Source organism: Crocuta crocuta, unplaced genomic scaffold, assembly GCF_008692635.1.
Source record: "Crocuta crocuta isolate KB4526 unplaced genomic scaffold, BGI_CrCroc_1.0 scaffold10, whole genome shotgun sequence".
NCBI lineage: Eukaryota > Metazoa > Chordata > Mammalia > Carnivora > Hyaenidae > Crocuta > Crocuta crocuta.
In genome coordinates, this window is record NW_027527551.1 from 6667173 (window position 1) to 6688119 (window position 20947).

General features: G+C 34.0%; 2 protein-coding genes across 2 annotated transcripts in view; one reads left to right on the top strand and one right to left on the bottom strand.

Moving 5' to 3' along the window:
* PPM1A (protein phosphatase, Mg2+/Mn2+ dependent 1A) overlaps positions 1-18566 on the top strand; it is a 47888-nt gene extending 29322 nt beyond the window's left edge. The window contains exons 2-6 of the mRNA XM_077768920.1: positions 2035-2888; positions 5313-5430; positions 9554-9662; positions 11070-11127; positions 12071-18566. Of these exons, the coding sequence (XP_077625046.1) occupies positions 2035-2888; positions 5313-5430; positions 9554-9662; positions 11070-11127; positions 12071-12100 (1169 nt within the window). The 3' untranslated portion in view covers positions 12101-18566. The remainder of the gene's footprint in view (positions 1-2034; positions 2889-5312; positions 5431-9553; positions 9663-11069; positions 11128-12070) is intronic.
* DHRS7 (dehydrogenase/reductase 7) overlaps positions 1-20947 on the bottom strand; it is a 231686-nt gene that overhangs the window by 118875 nt on the left and 91864 nt on the right. The window lies entirely within an intron of this gene.

Below are 20947 nucleotides of genomic sequence, written 5' to 3' on the forward strand. Positions count from 1 at the left end.
TTAAGATTCTTCTATAAAGTGAAGATACTATTATTCATTTTAGAGGGTTGTTGAGAATGAATGAGTCATTTAGAATTATTCTTAAACATTGTTTGCTATTAAGGTGTCATCCTTATGTTATCCTTTGTCCAGTCAAAACACTTACTCTTGTCATAATTTGTATCAAGTTGGTATCTGGTAACCTGATGAATACCAGCATAAGGAATAAATGATGGCTAGTTTTCATCATTTACCTTCATTAGCAGAATTGTAATAAGGGACAGAGGAGTAGGCAGGAGATTGTTTTATCACGCCAGTCAGTCATACTTCTCTCATGTGTATTAGTTTGACCCTGGTAGGAAAAGAAGAGGGAGGTTATTGGAAACTGTTACCTTCCCAAGGAGTTTTTCTTTCCCTTTCTCTCCCAACTTCTTCTGAAAGCTTAGCATCACTGGCATCAATCCTTTAATCTCATAACTGCATCCTGTTGTACCTAGGTACTTTTCCTTTTCTGTACTTCCCCTTCCCCCCTTTCCCTCTATTAAATTTTATTCTATCCTTCATTCAGATTGGTCTGAATTGAGTTGTGACTTATTTGTTGACTTGGACCCCAAGTGTCTGTATTTCCAGGCTATTAGTCAAGTAAAGGTTGACATAAATTTTAAACGACTGTCTCCCTGCATTGTGTGGGCCCATTCCAGACCAGGGTTTGTAGTTTTTGGTTATTGGAAAAGGATTAGATTAGCTAAGCTTTCAGGCTTGTCCACATGGCTATTCCTAGGCCCTCTAATCTCCTTTAGTACTTATAACTAATGGTCATAGAGTATAATAATCATGATATATGTTATTACCAATAAATCAGTAAAACATCAGTAGATTACAGTAGCTTGATTTTGTTACATATAACAAGCTTTGCTATATGTATGTATAATTGTACCTTGACAGTTGAGGCTGTACTACTTACAGTAACTTAATAACTTGATGACTTTGTCAAAGACTGAAAAACCTATGGAAATGGTAGAATTTGAACTAGACTTTAAAAGATGGGTACACTTTTCTCTATAAGTAGGGAGGAGACAGGCAAAGGATTCCAGTTAAGGGGACTGACCTGAGCAAAGGCTGGAAGGAGTATGCAAATTTGGACCATTGTGAGTAGATCATGTTTTACTTTTTCAGAGTTCATGTAGTAGGAATAAAACTATAGGTAGTTCAGAATTAAAGTGGAAAATCCTGAATGTTCAACCAAGACGTTTGAATTAGTAGGCTTTTGGTATGTTGTGAATTCATTTGGCTTTTTCTTGATTAATATACACATACAACGTAGGTCTGAGATTTCCTAAGAGATTCACCTGTTTATTGCATCCTTAAACACTTGGCTTGGTTTATGTAAGCTGATGATTACTGCCAGATCTCCTTTCTACCACGAGTGGTTTTGCCTCGTAGAGGCAATGTCAGGTCAGCTGCCTTTATCGTCATGCTTTAGTTCTGTTTGCTTGGTTCTAAGCTGTGCCTGATCAGCCTTTTCCCCAGTTCTTTCTTATTAATCTCTAGGTTCCAAGTCAGCTACACAATGTCTGCTTATAAGAGTTGTGATTTCTAAATCTCTCTTTTTTTTAAGTAAATCCTACACCCAATGTATGGCTTGAACTCACAACCCGGTGACTGAGCCAGTCAGCCAGGCATCTAAGAGTTGTGATTTCCTGGGTGCCTGGGTGGCTCATTCAGTTAAGTGTCCCATTCTTGGTTTCGGCTCAGGTCATGATCTTGAGGTTTGTGAGTTTGAACCCCAATGCAGTTCAAACCCCAATGCGTTTCAAGCCCTAGGGCTCTGCGCTGATGCTGCGAAGCCTGCTTGGATTTCTCTCTCTCCCTCTCTCTCTCTCTGCCCCTCCCCTGCTCATGCGCTCTCTCTCAAAATAAATAAACTTTTTTAAAAAGTTGTGATTTCTTATTTAAAAGGTTTTTTTTTGGTCTCCTTCACCCTTAAAAAGGTTGATGGATATAGATTTTGTGTGTAAGGTAGTTATTAACTTTGCTGTTTTTCTTCCTTTGCAGACCTAGAATATCAAGACATAATGGGAGCATTTTTAGACAAGCCAAAGATGGAAAAACATAATGCCCAGGGGCAGGGTAATGGGTTGCGATATGGGCTAAGCAGCATGCAAGGTTGGCGAGTTGAAATGGAGGATGCACATACGGCTGTGATCGGTTTGCCAAGTGGACTTGAAACATGGTCATTCTTTGCTGTGTATGATGGGCATGCTGGTTCTCAGGTTGCCAAATACTGCTGTGAGCATTTGCTAGATCACATCACCAATAACCAGGATTTTAAAGGGTCTGCAGGAGCACCTTCTGTGGAAAATGTAAAGAATGGAATCAGAACAGGTTTTCTGGAGATTGATGAACACATGAGAGTTATGTCAGAGAAGAAACATGGTGCAGATAGAAGTGGGTCAACAGCTGTGGGTGTCTTAATTTCTCCTCAACATACTTATTTCATTAACTGTGGAGACTCGAGAGGTTTACTTTGTAGGAACAGGAAAGTTCACTTCTTCACACAAGATCACAAACCAAGTAATCCGCTGGAAAAAGAACGAATTCAGAATGCAGGTGGTTCTGTAATGATTCAGCGTGTGAATGGCTCTCTGGCTGTATCGAGGGCCCTTGGGGACTTTGATTACAAATGTGTCCATGGAAAAGGTCCTACAGAGCAGCTTGTCTCACCAGAGCCTGAAGTCCATGATATTGAAAGATCTGAAGAAGATGATCAGTTCATTATCCTTGCATGTGATGGTATTTGGGATGTTATGGGAAATGAAGAGCTCTGTGATTTTGTAAGATCCAGACTTGAAGTCACTGATGACCTTGAGAAAGTTTGCAATGAAGTAGTCGACACCTGTTTGTATAAGGTAGCTAGACTTTCTTTTAAAAGATAAAAATGATTTTATGTCATGGTAATTATTACTCTAGTATTTTATCATTTTAGAAACTATAGGTCTCAGAAATAAGTTTTTGGTGCAAAACTGCAGGGTACTCTTTGCCAATTCAGAAAATTTAGGAACATATTTTATAAATAAATTACCAAATATGCAAGAGTTATAATCTGAATGGTCTTTTACTAACCATTACTACTTGAGCCTTTCAGTATTGTAGAAGATTATCAAAGGCAAAAAGATCATATCAGAGTGCATGTTTTAAAAAGAAAGGGAGTGTTAGGCCTCCGTCTATAATGAAAAGCATTTTAGAATTTTAATATTTTATTTTTATCATGTGATATCTCAGTACATTCATGGAAGTACTTTGAGACTATGGTGTAATGAATCTGTAGCACCAACAAAGAATTTAGTGATCATTGGTGTGATGTAATAAGAATAGCCTTGGACATGGAGTCAGAAGAACTTGGTCTGAGACTCTGTAGGACTTCAGGTAAGCTATTTAAGCTGTCTGGAAAAAAATCAGTTTCTATAATTGTAAAAAAGGTAAGAGATTATTATACTGTCTCATGGGTTGTTGGGAGGATCAAAAGGGATCATGTATATAGACGAGCCAGCTGGGCCCCTTCATTTTACAAGTGAGGAAGCTGAAGCAAGAGGAAACATACTTCAGAGTCAGGCCTTGAATCAGGCTCACCTCTATTTTGTACTCTCCAGTCTTGGACAAATTGTTCAACCTTTCTTAGCTATTGAACAGAGATCATAGTATCTAATTCATAGGACTATTGAAGAATTAAGTTTTTTGTCAATGTTCATTAATTCTTTGATTTTTTCCACCTAGCAAATGTTGATTTTATAAAGCTCTTCTGAGGCTACATATTTGATTTTTTTTTAACGTGCAGAAAATGAAGGTCATCTTAATGTTCTTTGTAGTTTTATAAGCATACTGCCAGCTCTACCTAAAATCTTAATTAAAATCTGATCATACTTAGAAATCAGGTTTATGCAGCATCCAACACAAATTCAAGTTTATGGAACATCCAACACATGTTACCAAAAATCAGTAGAGCAACAACTTAATTGTGCACACTGCTAATTTCTGAATTTGAGGAGAGCTGAACAATGATGAACAATGACGCATGTGTTCGTTGTCCCTGTTAGTATGCATAAAAGTAGTAGTATCCATTTGTTGGTCTTATTCTGTAGCTCTTGAGAAATAAATAGTTGTTGCTAAATTCAAAGCTGTTTTCTTGAGAGAATTATCACATTCAGCCACTAGTAAATTATGACTCCGCTTCCACTGTATCTCTTCTGCATTCTACTCCATTTTAAAAATTATTCAGTATACCTTATCATTTGCCACATTTAATACTGTTTTTCTCCTAGATTCTTTCTAATATTAAAATTCTTTGCATGGTTTGCTTAAACTAATGTTATAAAGTCAGTTTTCCCATACATAGGCATCAAATACTTAACATGTAAAAGTTAATTCCAGTTCCTAACAGGAAGAGGAATATGAGGAGGCTACCATTGAATCGAGTATTTTAATTACAACATTTTGAATACCTAGGTGTCTTTAAAATGAATGTACTTCCTAAAAGTTAAGTCAGTTTTTTTAACTTATGAAAGTTAAAAACTGTTTTATAAACTATATATGTATATTTTTACTTCTAATTCCATGTTTCTATTATGAAGCAAATTAATTAGCCCCATAATTTATTATAATTCATTTTTATTTTTTTATTTTTTTATATATATTTTTTATTTATTTCTAGGAGATAGAGAGAGACAGCATGAGCAGGGGAGGGTCAGAGAGAGAGGGAGTCACAGACTGAAACAGGCTCCAGGCTCTGAGCTGGCAGCCAGCACAGAGCCCGACACAGGGCTCGAACCCACGAACCGCGAGATCACGACCTAAGCGAAAGTGGGACGCTCAACCGACTAAGCCACCCAGGCGCCCCTGTTATAATTCATTTTAAATATAAATCTGTCGAGCTTACATGTAACTACAGATCAAATCCTCTTGTAAGGAATACCACTAGAATTTTCTGTTTTGTTGAGTAAATATGTATGTGTATTCAGGTTAGATAATACTTCAAGTTAAGTAGGCCACCAATAAATGTTCAGAAATATTTTCGTTTTATAGCCTTTTAAAAAATGATTGTTGTAGTGTTTCTCCTGTCTTTTGGAGTGTTAGTTGTACTGTATACCATACATACTATTAAGTGTATGGGGGGGGGGGTGCCTCTCCACATATGCATATCTTTTTCTTCTTAAAAACAACATGTGTATATTTTTTACTAGAATAAGTATAATTAAAATTGTCTTGGCTATAAAGATTCTCAAAGCCTTAAAGAGCAAGAAGAAAGCGTAATATTTCTCAAACTTTTTTCTTCCTAGGGAAGTCGAGACAACATGAGTGTGATACTGATCTGTTTCCCAAATGCTCCCAAAGTATCACCAGAAGCAGTGAAGAAGGAGGCAGAATTGGACAAGTACCTGGAAAGCAGAGTAGAAGGTGGATCATTTAACAAAAAATAAGTAGCTTTATTAAAGAAAAACCTCAACACAATCAAACTTTCATATTTTAGCTTTTAGATCTTTACATGCCTTTGACATTTAGTGTTTAGTGTACAAAAGTGGGAAAGGGCATTTCTGTAGTCACTGTTGAGATGTTTTTGATTGTCCTATCACAGTTAAAATAGAAATAAGAACAAGTGTGGCGCTGTACATTCTGTTAAGGATATTTTTGTTTAAAAAGGCTAAAAAGTGTTTGTATGCTTTAAAATTCTTGATGAATTCACTGGCATGAGTAATTTTATGCCAGGAGGTGTGATTTGTGGTTCATTATGAAGAGCTTGTTTATGATGGTGATAATTTGAATACCATCTTTCTGTGTAAAGCTATGCATATGAATTTAAGATTTTTAGGACTTTTTTTAAAGTAACTTGAAGATCACAGAGCCTGGTTATTAGCAACTTTCATGTGCCACAGCTTTTAAAAGTTTATTTTAATCTGTTTCAAGGCTTCTTGCCTAAGACATAAATTCCCTCACCTAGGTAACATAGACCTGAATAGAAGATATACTAGGTCTCTACTTGGCAGAAATGTAAATGCTGAATAAAGTCAACACTTCATTGGGAGGTTCCAGGAGTTCCAGGGGTAGATTTGTCATAATTCTGCAAATTATTTTGAGACAATTAGAAAGATGTCTATAACTGTTGAGTATATAATGGCTTTAAACATTTGAAAAAATGTAAATGACCTTTTATGCAGCTACTACTTAATATAAATGCTAAGTCTCCCCAGAGAATTCCATTTCACTGCATATATTCAGTAGGCATGTAGATTATGCAGTTCCTTTAAGCAGAAAAACTTAACATGCCTATAAAAGCGTTAAAATACATTTTGGGCTCCTGATGTTATGAATTTGCACGTTAAAGATCTAATAGCATGTAAGCATTGACCTACACACTATTATATCCTGCTGTGCCTGCATTACTAAAATTAATATGCACTTTAATTTTGTTTTCTCCCTTTTTACTGTTTGATATCAGTTATAATCAGTCTGATACTAGAATCACAATTGGTTTTGATTTTCAGTACTATCTAGAGCTGCTATTTTGTTTTTATTGCTCTCCCCCACTTGATAGTGATATATCTAGTGTGTGTATGTACTATTTAATATTTCATTCATTGGACATACTATTCAATGGCTTTGTTTTCTCACTATGACCCAAGGGTCATAGAATTTTTATATTTTAAATGAATCATTTTGATATGTTATTTATACATAATACAGTAAAATAAAATATTTAGAATGCTACCAGGTTATTTCACATTGGGTCGAACTGCTGGTTAGTGGAAAAATGAAACCGTAAGAATCTGTATTAGGATAAATTGGTATTTGATTTATTAGCACTTTAATTTGGGTGTACATGTTTTCTTATTGATATAAAGAATAAATAGTTTTATTTGCTATGAAATAGGATCACATTTTTGAAATACAACTTTTCTCTTTAGTATGCACTCTTTAAGTTTCTGGTGCAATTCTAAATAATTGCTTTAGATACATTATTTTATGTTACAGTACTAAGTTTTATATTGCTTTTTATCCAGCAAGGATTGCCACCCGAACAGAATTTACATCAATACTCAATATTTTTGATATGTTGAAGTGTTATATTTGTATTTGAGATTATTGTGTCAGAAATTAAATTTTATATTCCTTATTGAGGTAGATTTGATAAGACTGCAACTAGAGAATAAATATATTACATTAATTAAAATTGCTACTATATTTTAAGACATAGAATGTAACTATTTATGTTGCAAAAGTTGTTCTAAGAAAAAACTGCATTCTGCTTCCAAAACAGGCACTGAATATTTATTCTCTTTTCTTTTTTTACTTTATTTCTTTAAATACATGCCTTCAAAATTGCTGTGACTTATTAAACCTCATTTTATTTGCTTTGAATACTTTTGGCTTGTCTGTCCGCACCATAGAGAAAAGGAAAGGCTTTTCAGCTCTCCTATTATCTGTGTCCTTCTATATACTTGAATCTCTAGGGTTGTGAAAAGATTCAGCTCATAATCTAAACCACATCACTTAAGGTTGTAGTCCTTTTAAGCCAATGTGAGATTGTACTTGTACACATATATTTTTTAAATCTTTGCTGCTGACTGCCCAAACTTTAAAGTTGCTAATTTGGAGATAAATACTAGAATCCCTCAAACTTCGTGTGAAGGGTTGTGGGGAAGAGTAGAATGTGTTGATATGTGAGTATGAGAAACAGATCTCTTATACATATATATTCTTTAGTAAAAATATTCAATCTTTTTACAATTCAAATTAAAATGTATAGTCTAAGCGCAGTTAAAGGAATATTTCTTAAAATTCATTTTGTTTTCCTTTTTAAAAGCAAAAGAAGCAATGCTAGTATAGTATTAATGGTAAGACAGTTTAAATGTATTATTGTCCCATGTGGAATAGGAGATATTAACTGTTTTTAAAGCCTTACATTAATTTTTTTTTAAGAATTTGCCTTCCTGTAATTTTCTTCGCAATTAAAATACCCAAATATATATTTTAACAGAGGAGATGTAAGATACATCAAATATAGATGAATCAAGGTAATGTTTTTTAGACCTGAAACTATCATTGATTGAATTTATCACCAGTGTTCATTTCTATTGTATTTAGTTATCTATCTATCCAATAATTGTGTTGGCTTAGCAGAGACTGTATGTTAAGTGTATTACAGCTTTAGATTGTGAAATTGTGCAGCTTAGGTAAACATTAAAACCATTTATTTTTGTACAGCAGATTTGCAGCATTAGAACTATGTAGAATAAATATACTAGATGTTAAAGATTATACAATAAAGGAACTTGGCAAACCAAATCTGAGATCCTTGCTTTTTGTTCAGATTTTAGACTGGTTAAAAAAATAAAGGCAAAAAATAATACATGGTAAAATTTGGCCTTAATTCCAAAAGGGCAATTTGAGCCATTTAAAGAAATATGGGTAGCAGTGTCTGTCTTTTAATATGCGGCTTTAATGAAGAATTCATATTTTAAAACTTGATCAGAGGACAGAAGATCTTTATATGCATTGCGATTTTCAAGGGTATTTACAAATTGAGGACTAGAATGATAATTTTATTGCCCTAATCACGACAAAGAGAATCTCTTAGGATAAACATTTAAAACCAGAAAGTTGAATAAAACTTGAACTTTTAAGTTACAAATACCTTTGGTATGATCTTGCATTTAGAATAAATATGCTAAAACTCCAAGATTTCTTGTACTTAGTAGTTTGAGAGTTCTTTAAGTCCTTTGTACGTAATTGTTGGTATTCTGTGGTATGAATAACAGTATGCATCTACATGGCAACACTGCAGATCATATCACTATACCCATTTAGTAACTGGATGCTTTGAAATCACAATTTAAAATGCCGTTGTATGGTTTATCAGATTTTTAAAAATTATGAAATTTTATACTTTTTTCCATTCTGTATGCCTTGTTCAAATAATGAACTAAAGAAATGGTATTATCTATCTATTTATTGCCTAAAGATACTTCAGACAAAAACTAAGCTGTGAGTGGTATTTGGTTCTATAACCTAATCTGCACATGCTACTTAAGTATCATTTTGTAAATATAAACATGTAAAAATGATTTGGGTTAGTATGTTATCAATAAATTCCCCTATACTTAAAGGGCTTTTTTCTTTCAGATTTTGAAATTATTTTTTTTTAATCTGTGCAAAATTCAGGAAACATGTTTCTAGTATAAAGAGAGGAGTTGACCTCCTCCAAAGTGAACTAGTTGGCATCCCATTTGTATACCTATATCCTTGATTAGATAATACATTGATTTTTAACATGAAAAACTTTTCACATTTTTATCTTGTTTATTTTCATTCTTTCAACTTAATCTGGAAAGTATCTCTCTTTTTGTGTCATTTTGTGCATCCCTTTGTCATAAATTTTCAAAGGTCAACTTGATTTTTTTTCTAATACCAGCTTAGAAAATCTCAGATGTGGTAAATGCCATCTTTAAAAATCTAAGTTATCTGTTTCATTTTTCTAAGTTAAATGAATAACACTTACAAAAAAAGTACTTCTGATTCCCAGAAATCATAAAGAAGCAGGGGGAAGGCGTCCCTGACTTAGTCCATGTGATGCGCACATTAGCAAGTGAGAACATCCCCAGCCTCCCACCGGGGGGTGAATTGGCAAGCAAGTAAGTCACGTTCTGCATACTCTTAAAATTTATCTCTGTACATAAAAATATTAGGTGTTCATTGATCAAATGTGTATTTACCTGATTTCTAAAGTGATACAATTACCTGTATCTTCAAAATGTTTAACCAGCAATTCAGTGTTTTTCATTATTAATGGTGCATGGTGCTTGTTCAGAATAGGTGTCAGAATATCATTGTTTGTAACTTATTACACTGAAGCCTGTCTATAGTAGAGACTTGAGTTACATTGATTTCCTCATACAGCATAAGTATAACATAGTGGAAGAATTTTTTAAGCTAAATTACATAGCACTGCAATTTTCATTTTTATTGCTGCTATTATAATTTGATTTTGTCAATCCCTGGATAATTTAGCACCCCAGGGATAAGCATTTTTCTCTTCTTCCATCTGGGCCATTTTTCTCCATCTCTGATTTTTCCAATGTTTTTGGTTGTTGATTCCTGGTTGGTTGGATTTTGTTGTGAGGGAAGATAGGAGGAAACATTTCTTGCCTTCTTCTGTGTGCATCTCAGTTCATAGAACTGGACTAATTTGTATTAAATATTAAGCTTACATCTTTGTAAGAAATTTTATAAATCAAGCATTTGTACCTCAACTATCCATATAGTTGACCTACAAAGATATATTGACAATTTCCTTGATTTTCTACTGTGTTCTATAAATGTACCCATGTTCTTTATGATCATTTCTCTAAATAGTAATTGTAAAAATTCCTGCTTGAAGCTTTTATTTCTTGGAAACCTTTTCTTCCAATATGACCTTTTTTGAAATGACTGTCTATAAAATTGCTTCAAATCAATTTTGGAAGTAGGGAGGCTATAACTTATGAATATCACTACAGAGTTTTTAACAAAATATTATTCAAAAATTAATTCCTAGACTTGGCAGGGGAAATGTCATATTTTACATTTTGGTTTTAATAGAGCTTTTTAAAAGGGCCATTACAAAAAAAAAAAAAAATTCAAATGTAAAAATTTATCCAAATTATGTTACACAGCAGATGTTGAAGTTACTTGTATTTCAAAACTAACATTCAACTCTTAACCAGAATATGTTACTATTCTAAGACTATATCATCATTGCTGATGCATAACCACATAAGCCAGTTCAAATGAAGTTGACCCTATTGACTGATTTTTTTTTTAAACCATGACTTTTAGTCTTCTATTAATTGGGTTGGTGGGATTTTACATTTTAGAGTAAATTCACATCTAGTTTAATGTTGGTGTTCAAATATCTTAACGTGAGGATCACTTACTGACAGCAAGAAATAAAATAATTTCTAAATGTAAGATTATCTGACATTTTAATGAGCACCTAACTATGAGTTATTAAGCAGTTCTGTGCTCTCAAGAATTAACTTTCTGCATTTTTTTAAATTTAGGCGGAATGTAATTGAAGCCGTTTACAATAGACTGAATCCTTACAAAAATGATGACACTGTAAGTAGCATTTTCACTCCCTCTGCTTCCCCATCCCCTCCACCCTAAATATGCATATCCCTCCTACCTGTTTCTGCAGAGGTGTTCACTGTACCCATTCCCTTACACACACCCCTGATTGATTGTTCTGAACTCTGGCTGCACCAAAGTCCTAGTGATTGAGGACAGAATCATGATGAGTGGCCACCTCTCTCAAAAAAGAAGAAAGTCCCTTTGAATTTTCCTGTTTTTTTTAAGCCTCTGCAAGCAATCAACTTCAGGTTTGCCTCCACTCAATTTTTTTAAAGTTGCTCAGAATCTTGAATTCTGAGTTTTATAAGGAGCTACAATAGAACTTGAGAATGCCCAGCTCCACTGAATAGTTCTTATGTTTGGAAATACTTTCTCTGAGAACCCTGAAGTATATACTTCATTTAAATACTAAAGTAGAGAATTCTACTTATGTGAAAAAAATGCCCTATTCTCCAGTTAAGTTTCCTGTTAGAATTCTGTTGCAGTATGGTGTTTACAGAAAAGTGGTAACTTAAAAATCACTTGGGCACAGCTCTAAAGTATATATTGCATTATGAAGCCTCCTCAAATGTCTTATGACTTGAGGTCTTAATCTCTTCCTGTGTAATAAAAGTTTATAAGAGTAGTGTTCTAAAAATAAATTGGGTTTTTATTGAAGAAAATAAAACAATTTTATTAATTACATGGTTTAGAAATACATTTGGTCAACTTCACAGTAAAATCATATTTCAAATATTCCAAAATAAATTTTAACAGCTTGAATACTGTTATTTCATAGTGTCACATACACATATTATATACTTTAAAAAGCATGTATCTGAATGTCAACTTTACGAAACCTTATCTTTCTGCACTATCCAGAGAGTAATGTGCTTTGACACTTTTCAGCTTTAATGTAGTTCCTTGTTTTGCTTTGTTTCCTTTTATAAAGGATTCTACATCGACTGATGATATGTGGTAAAACTGCTCATCTAGCCATGGAGTTTACCTTCACCTCCAAAGGAGAGTACAGCTCAACTTCCTTGAACCTTTTAAACATCCCTCCTCAACTTTAAAGAAGGACGTGTGTCATGGGTGAGAGTGGATCACACCAGAGAACTTCAGCAGTACAACAGCTAGCCCAGAACTGATTTTTTTTTTTTGTAAATTTGAGACTTACGTAAACGTGATTTCAAACCATAATTCATGTTGTAAATCAGACTCCAGCAATTTTTGTTGTATGATTTTGTTTTTTGTAAAGTGTAATTGTCCTTGTACAAAATGCTCATATTTAATTATGAACTGCTTTAAATCACTATCAAAGTTACAAAAAATGTTTGGCTTGTTGTGTGATGCAACAGATATATAGCCCTTTCAAGTCATGTTGTGTTTGGACTTGGCGTTGGGACAGGGAGAGCAGCAGCCATGTCAGCTAGACGCTCAAATGCGCACATGGTTATGGAGAAGAATTCCCAAATCTTACAAAGCCAAACCTCCAGGGAGTTAACTGAAAGCTGTCTTCAGGTTCTTGACAGTGGAGTGGGCACTGTTGAGAAAGCTGGTCCCTTCATTTATCTTTTAGGTGGTTCTCTCCTTGTTGCCGGGAGTATTGCAGGTAATGCAGTATATTCATAAGAATATCAATCTTGGGGCTGAAATGCCTTGATTCTTTGCACCTCTTTTCCAAGTCCTTACATTGAATTACTAATTGATAAGCAGCAGCTTCCTACATATAGTAGGAGACTGCCACGTTTTGCTATCATGATCGGCTGGGCCTGCTGCTGTTCCTAGTAAGGTATTCTGAATTCCATTTTATCAATAAAGCTTGATTTAACAAACAAGAAATTTAATCATGTATGTGTAATTCCTCCTTTATCCCGCCCTTTTAAAACACCATGCCATTGTAAGTGAGAAGTTTCTCGTGGGGAAAAATGTTTGTCTCTTTAATTGGGAAATAATGTTACAGCACGGATGGAACTGTTTCCCTTCCATTAGAAAGACTAAAAGATTTAAATCTATGTTGTTTCTTAATCTCTTTTTTAATGGGTTTCTTTCTGGCTGCTTATTTTTCATTCTATGTGTATCAGTTTGAATTTGCCTACTGTTTAATTAAAATAATTGTCAGAGCTTGACAATCTAACAGTCTATAGTGGGGTGTGTGTGTGTGCGTGTGCACGCACGTGCTTGCCACGCGCGTGTGTGTGCGCCTGTGATTTTTTAATTGACCCATGTCTTTAGAATCCAAGTAGTTAAGATGTATTTGTGATTTGAAATAGAGCATGTTGCTAATATTTAGCTGTTGGCCTTTAAAAATAACATTCGAAGCTTAAGGAACTGTAGATATAAAAATAACCTAATTTAATTTAGGCTTAAATTCCTCTGATTAAGCATGTGAAAGTAAGTTTTAAAATCTGTCACATTGAAAAGACTACTGTTTTGTGCCCTTCTGTATTTTTGTCTCTTTAGGTTGAATATTGTATTTATTGCCGTGTAATTTAATCATTCAGTAGGCAGATTCCCCACTAGAAAACTATTAAAATGTAAGATTACAATACAACATTGAATACAAAATCAAAACTCTGTGCATAAAAGGTAGTATAATCAATTTTGTTATATTTGTTTTTTCCCTAACTTGGAAATATACATATTTGTATATATAGCCTTAAAACTAATGTAAAGTTAGGGGAGTAGTGGGAAAAGTAATGTGAAATGTCTCAGATTTAAGTAGTTACATACCAGCAAAACCTTTTCATTATCCCTCTTATTTGTGAGGCGATTAAATGTAATTTAAGTGTATTTAATTTATATCTCAATCCAGCATGAATGAAGAAAAACAAGTACTATTTATATTTAGAATTTCATAAGTTGGAATTACAGAACCAATTCCATACTTACAAATAAATGCTCAGTGTCTAAATCTGTGGTAGAGTGTGAACTAGGATAATGTTCTAAGTTATGGCTTTGCAAGCATCTCAGTGTGCATTTAATGAATACAGTGCTTCTAGTGTAGAGTGATTACCAGACATATTAGTACTGAAAACTAAATTCCCATTATAAGAAGCCAGGTTCTTAATTTTTTAGGTAGACTGAAGTTTTTAGTTCTAGAAATTTCAAAACCTTGAATTGGATTTTGAGATGCAAAATCATAAATCACAAGTCACACTATGTGATGGGGAGCTATATTTCAAACCATAAAAGCATATTTAAAGCTTTTTTTAATTTGAGAGTTTTTAAATTAAAAAGAGGAAGTTAAGATACTCCTGTTAAAATTATTAGTACTGAAAAGAAGGTTGGAAGTGAGAGAAAACTATTAAGTGTTCTCTGAGAAGATGAAATCTTTTACACATGAGTCAGCATTGCCATACTAGATACAATTGTTCATTATAAAAAAGGAAGTATACATTATAATAGCAGACTGTGTGTGTTCTTGATTCCTGGGGGTAATGGTGGTGGCGGGAACCAACCACACACGTTTGAAAGGCACTTTTGCACCTCTATGGTGCACTTCATTTTTGTACCACTTCAGTTCTTGCCCTCCCACCCCCTTTTGTGTGCTAATTAGCATCTCAGGGCAATGCCTCAAAATTTTTTGATGTGTTGTATGTTATTTTCTTTGGAGGGTGAAAGTTCTTTTGTGATGATAATATACCATTCAAAATGTACTTTCATATAAGTGTTTTCTTAGGATGAATTCAGTTTGCTGCTTGTAATAGGAAATTCATTTTGTGTAGCAGACTCTTAACCCTAACATTAAAAAATTTCACTGGTCTCTTAATGTTTTAGCAAAGTAAGCTCTCTTAATTTCCACTTTGTTAAGGTATATACTTTTACAGATAACAGAAGCAGTTCTCAATATTAGCATTAACTTTACAAAAATCCAAATTGTATTTTCTTATTTAGCTGTAGAACTATTTCAAACATTTTTAAATATAATGCTTGCTTCTAGAATGCTATGCAATTAGTATACTGCTCCAGCCACTTATATTTTATTTTACTACATTAAGAAATTTGGATTAAAGAATAAATTATGTAATTCAAATAATCTGAATTATATCAGCACTTTTAGTGATCATCTATCTGACCACATACTAATTCCACTAAATAGCTTTTCTACAAAACATATTGTTATCTGCAAAACACCATTCTAGGCAAAGTACCTTGGAAGAACTATCAAGAAATGACTAGATCCTTGCCCCCAAGGAGTTTACATTTGGGTAGAATTTATAATCTAATGTACGTTAATATTATAATTGAATTACCCCCCAGAAAATAGTTATGACCCTCCCACTACTGTCTGCCAGATAATTTTTCTGAACGAGGCAGGTCTCTGCCCTACAGAACTCACTTACGCTTCCATTATTCACTTGAAAACTCTTCCATGTATTTTCCTCTCCCCAAAGTTAAAAATCTCATTCAAAAGAGAATTTTGCTGAGCATAGGAATAAAATTGGACTGATGAGGCTCAAATCTATTCAGTATGCTTGACTACCTTTAACAAATGGCCTATTATTCTTCCTCCTATATATATAGTTTCCTGCTATATACATATAGCTTAAATTTAAGAAAAAATCTGTTTCTTTGAAGCACACTGCCATTGTTAATAACTAGTTTTAGCCAAACAATTATTATTTGTGTTAATTTTTAAAAATAATTTCACTGCCCATCTTTACTGGACAAGTTCATGTGAATTCAATTTGTAGTTTCTGAAAGTGCTGACAAAGTTGGTTACAGGTTTTCTTTTTTGTTTCAATTTTGAATTTCATGGTGTATACTTTTAGTTTATAAAATTTGAATTAGAGGTGTAAGCCTGTAATGTTTTGTTATTGTGTACAGTATTAGGATTTGGTGGTAGAAAATATGTAAATATTTCAGTACATAAGTGTTTTTCTCTTTTGAGGTTTTTCTTTGAAGGAACCTTAAAGAGTTTCATACTTTTGCTTGCAGATACTTGAGATGACCATTTTGTAATTGAGTGACCTAGTCTTCTCATTAGTTTTTCTTTTAGGCATTAGGAAGACTTCTTTATAGTTTAAAACTTTAGAAGCCTAATTTTACTTTATTTTCTTCAATAATGTGCCATGAGTTTTGGATTGTATTTTCAAATTCTATATTACTTTAGAATATGCTTGAAATATTTAAGGATACATTTTCTAAATGTTGCAAGTATAATACTATATTCTTTTGTTGGTCAGAATATAAGTCTCAAGTGTTAGTTATTATTGATAATCAGAATGCCGCCAGAAATGAGGAGAGGCATTCAGTTCCACTTGATTGTCAAATGAACATTTCTACTTTTGTTCACCTTCACTCATTCTTTCCCTTTTACCTGCTTTATGTATTAACCTAGTGGCCTCTGCTCTCTTGTTTTTCTGATTATATTACCAGGAGGTATGCGCCAACTAGAAAAATTCAGGTGTATTAGAATCATAGTTGACAACTTGTATTTTATTAGGTGAGGGAAAAAGTTGTTTGAATTGATATAACAAAGAAAGAAGTGACTTCTTCCCCCCTCCCTTATCCATCATGAAATGTTGCTTTATTTCCTCTACCACCCTCTTGGTGGTGGTTATCTCTCTGTCTCTTTTTCAAACATAGGCAGGCCAATTCCATTTTCTTGAGAAAGAGTTCAGTGCATTACCTCACCAAGGCCAATTACTACTATATAAAACTGGGCTGAAAATAAGAAAATTTGGGAGATGCCAGTGAGGAGGACAGAGAGGATTACTCTTAATTATTGTAAAAGCCACAGAGAGGTCTTTCTTGAACCAGGCTGTATATTAAGAACTGTTACATCAACCGCCAAGAACCAACTTTTGCTTCTTCAGATCATTTGATTTTTCCATCAAGAGAGATAATGATAAAAAAAAAAGTACTTCTGCTTCAACTTAAAAACAGAAAAAATAAACGCAAATGTTTATCCACCACAAAACCCAATCCTTTCAGTCTTTTAATTGCTCCAAAACTCAGTTTCTGTTAGCTTTCTCATTGAATTAAATGTACAGAAAAATTTAATGTTTTTCCTTTCTTTCCATAGTCCCCTGGTCCATTAAAAGGCATTGAGTAACATCTGTGTTTGTATTTTACTCCCTGAAGTAAGGTTGGTGTAGGAGATTGTAGCCGCAGAACAAAATTAGTAATATCTCAATCAGGTATATAGTGAGTGCTACAAATTCATTTTAGCAATGATGCTTATTAGGTTCCTGGGCCCTTTGAAATTGATGAATCCTAGGAACTTCCTCACCCAGGAAAATTCATATAATGTACCTACCTCCCCAAAGTTTACGATATTGGAGGGGTTCATCAGCCTTTTTCCTTCAAAAAGACCATAAAATATATTTCAAGGGTGTCAAAATAATTTGAGTAATTTAAGGAAGGGTTTAACTTTTTAAGAGAGGAGGTGAATGGGAGCCTCGGCTAGAAACTGATATTAAAAGACCCATTTTAAAGGCTGTATTTGGGGGGAAAGAATAATTAAAGGTGAATAAAATAATATTTGGACCAGTTTTAGAGGATAACATCACTCTTAAGTTTGCCACTTTTGAAACTTCACGGAAAAGAGGTAAAATGGAAATTGAAAGTGTGGAATGTTTCTGACCTGCATAGTGCATATATAGTATATTCACAAGACATTGAACTGTCCGATCTCACTCAGGTTTTAAAATTTTGAGCTTCCTGGTTTTAGAGTTCATTACATGTTTAATTTGCTTCACATTCTAGGAAATTAGGTATTTACTTACTGATACAGAATGGTAAAATAGGATGTAACATATGGCCATCAATGTACAGGATTAATGGGATTTCTACTAAAATGTAACAACCATGAAAAGATTAGCTTGTCTCATTTGTTGCCCAAATTGGCTGTTCAGTTACAGCTTATTTAATTCCCATTTGTGGGAATTTTGAAACAGAAACCATTGTCTTGCTTGGTCAGCCCTTCACTTAAGTCAACAGCATATCTGCAGGAAGGTATCTTGTGTGTAGTAATATGCCCCAGTAGTAGTTGGTTTCACTCTTGAAATGACTTATTTCACTTAATTTGTATAAATGTTACAAGTGGAGAGTCCATGTTAAAAGCATGTTGTATTATATATAGGTTCATTTTTTAAAAATCTATAAATGTAAAACTAATACAACTGCAGAAATATTTTTCCTAAACAGTGTATAATGAAATTCTCCACAGTTAACTCACCCACTGTTTGCTGTTTATGTGATCCAAACTTTTAAAGAAATTCCATAAATGTATATTTTGTATTATGTACCATTTTCCTGGTCCAAAGAAAACATGTGAATTCAGTTCTAACTTTGAGAATGTACTTTTTGTTTTCAAGTCTGTTGAAGAAATTGCATTCAGCCTGTGAATGGTTGCAGATTGTATGTGAGATGAAAAGTCGAAATAATTTCTAGTTTGCAAAACTGGTGCCACTAAATAAACAGGCAATTGCATAATACGTGTGTATTTATGATTGATTGATATTGCAAGCAGCATTTTTGTTCTGCCTAGAAACTTGGAAAATTTGAAGTTATTAGGACAAATTAAGAGGATTTTTGCTCAACTGAATTTGGTTAATTGGCTAAAGAAGATAGAACTGATAGTCTTTTCCCTTCTTGATTTTAGGAAGAGTACTGAAAGCAAGTTTGAATTGATGGTTATTTTCATAAAAACATTCCAGAAACAAAAAAGGTCTTTGGCAAGAACATTCCCATTTGTTTTCTTACAGATGATAAATATTTCTTACTCTCTTGAAACTTGAGATTAGGAATTGGAAGTGGTCTGGAAAAGGACTTACCCATTTAGTATCCTTGGTGTAGTGCTCACTTCATAGTGGGGTGTGTGTGTGTGTGTGTGTGTGTGTGTGTGTGTGTGTGAGTGAGTGTGCGCGCGCGCGCACTTAGATGCTTCTGCTAATTCTGGTATTTTGTATTACCTGTGTTCATGTCTGAAAGTCTGACTTATTTTATAGGCTTGCATAATTAGAGGGATTTTAAAGTACATTGAATTAGTGATGTAAGTGAAGTTCTAGGAACTGCAAAGCCTTATTTTTGCGAAATGTATATTGAAAACATGTTAATTAATTAAAAGTGGCAAGTCTTTGAAATAAGGAGGGTTGAGGCAAATACGTTTATTTGGCTCACATGTTATGAGTACGTGTTAACGTGTCAATGTACAGTTTTGTGTCCTGGGGTTTTGTCTTTTGTAATTATTCTTTTAAACATTGAAGGTAGGGTTTTTAAGTGAAAACTGTTTATTTCAGTTATTTTTTTTTCTCTTTAAGCGATTATTTACCAAGAAACAAATATTGGGATGCTCTTTCCTTGTTATCATTTAATTGCTTAGACTGAAATTCCCATTAAGTTACAGAAATTTTGATTCTAGGTGAAAAATCTGTTCTTAAGTGAACTGCCCCAGAAAAGCTTAGCTTACATGCCCTCATAGGACTTTATTTGTTGCAAAACCAACCACTTGTAAGCAATTTGGGCTCAGCTGCTGCATGTTGTCTAATGAGATTCATATTGATTTCTCTGATACCTTGTATGAGGTGATTCAGAGTATCTAGAAAGCTTTTTATGAGATTGTTTAATCGTCCCACTGTTACCCAAATAGTGGATCAGCTCAATATACTACATGTGTGTCCTCTGCTATATTTTAGGGAGAGACTTGGGTCTCCTAGACCAAAGCACTTTCTCTATGGCTTTACTTATAGGTGCACAAAGTACACAAGGTACATTTTTCCAGATGTCAATTTGAACCAGTGAAATTTCTGGCATTTGACCATAAGATCATGACCTGAACCAGAATCAAGAGTGGGACACTTAACTGAGTGAGTGATCCAGGCACCCCTGAAGTTAGTTATTCCTGAATGATCAGACTGCAAGTCAGTACTTCTCTCATTATTTCAGTTTAATTGTGTCTCCTCCTAATTGACCCTTAAAATTGGATGACGGGTTTAAAGAAAAACCATAGATATATAAAATTTCCATATATGAAGTTTGGTAAATATAGACAATACCAAGTTTATGATTCTTACCTTGAAATTACATCTCAAGTTTTTAAATCACTAACTTATTCTTTGTCATTTCAGCTTCTCATAGAGCCCCTCTAGATGCTCTAGTATTAGATCAACTTGCTTGGACATTGCTGAGAAATGTTATTCCCTCAGTTGACCTGGAAAGGAAATAATATAAAGTCTAAATGTTAATGCTGGATTATAATAAAGCATAAAAATAAGATGGGAAAATGATTTTATCATTTTTAAAAAAATTTTTTTAACGTTTTATTTATTTCTAGGAGAGAGAGAGGCAGCGTGAGCAGGGGAGGGTCAGAGAGAGAGGGAGTCACAGACTCTGAAACAGGCTCCAGGCTCTGAGCTGGCAGTCAGCACAGAGCCCGACGCAGGGCTCGAACCCACGAACCGACAGATCATGACCTAAGCGAAAGTCGGATGCTTAACTGACTAAGCCACCCAAGCGCCCCATGATTTTATCATTTTATTTTGAATTAACATAAAAGTGAGGTGAGTGGAGAGTTCCTTTCAAACATAAAGATTGTAGAGATTTATGGATCCATCTCCGTCTGAGCCATCACTGGAGTCTCTGCATATTATTCTTTTAAGTGCAGCCTTCGTTATAGGTGGATGAAGGCTCTAACTAGATAACAAACTCTGACTTAGACAGTAGCCATGCTGTGTCCTTCCTAAAAATCTTTTCTGTATTGCAATTTGCTATTTGTTTGTTTTGCTATCAACTAAAATTGTTCTGTATTTACAAATTAAAGGGTTTGCTAGATGAGTTTGTGACTGTTCTAGGTCAAATGGGTTTATATGTGTACCTC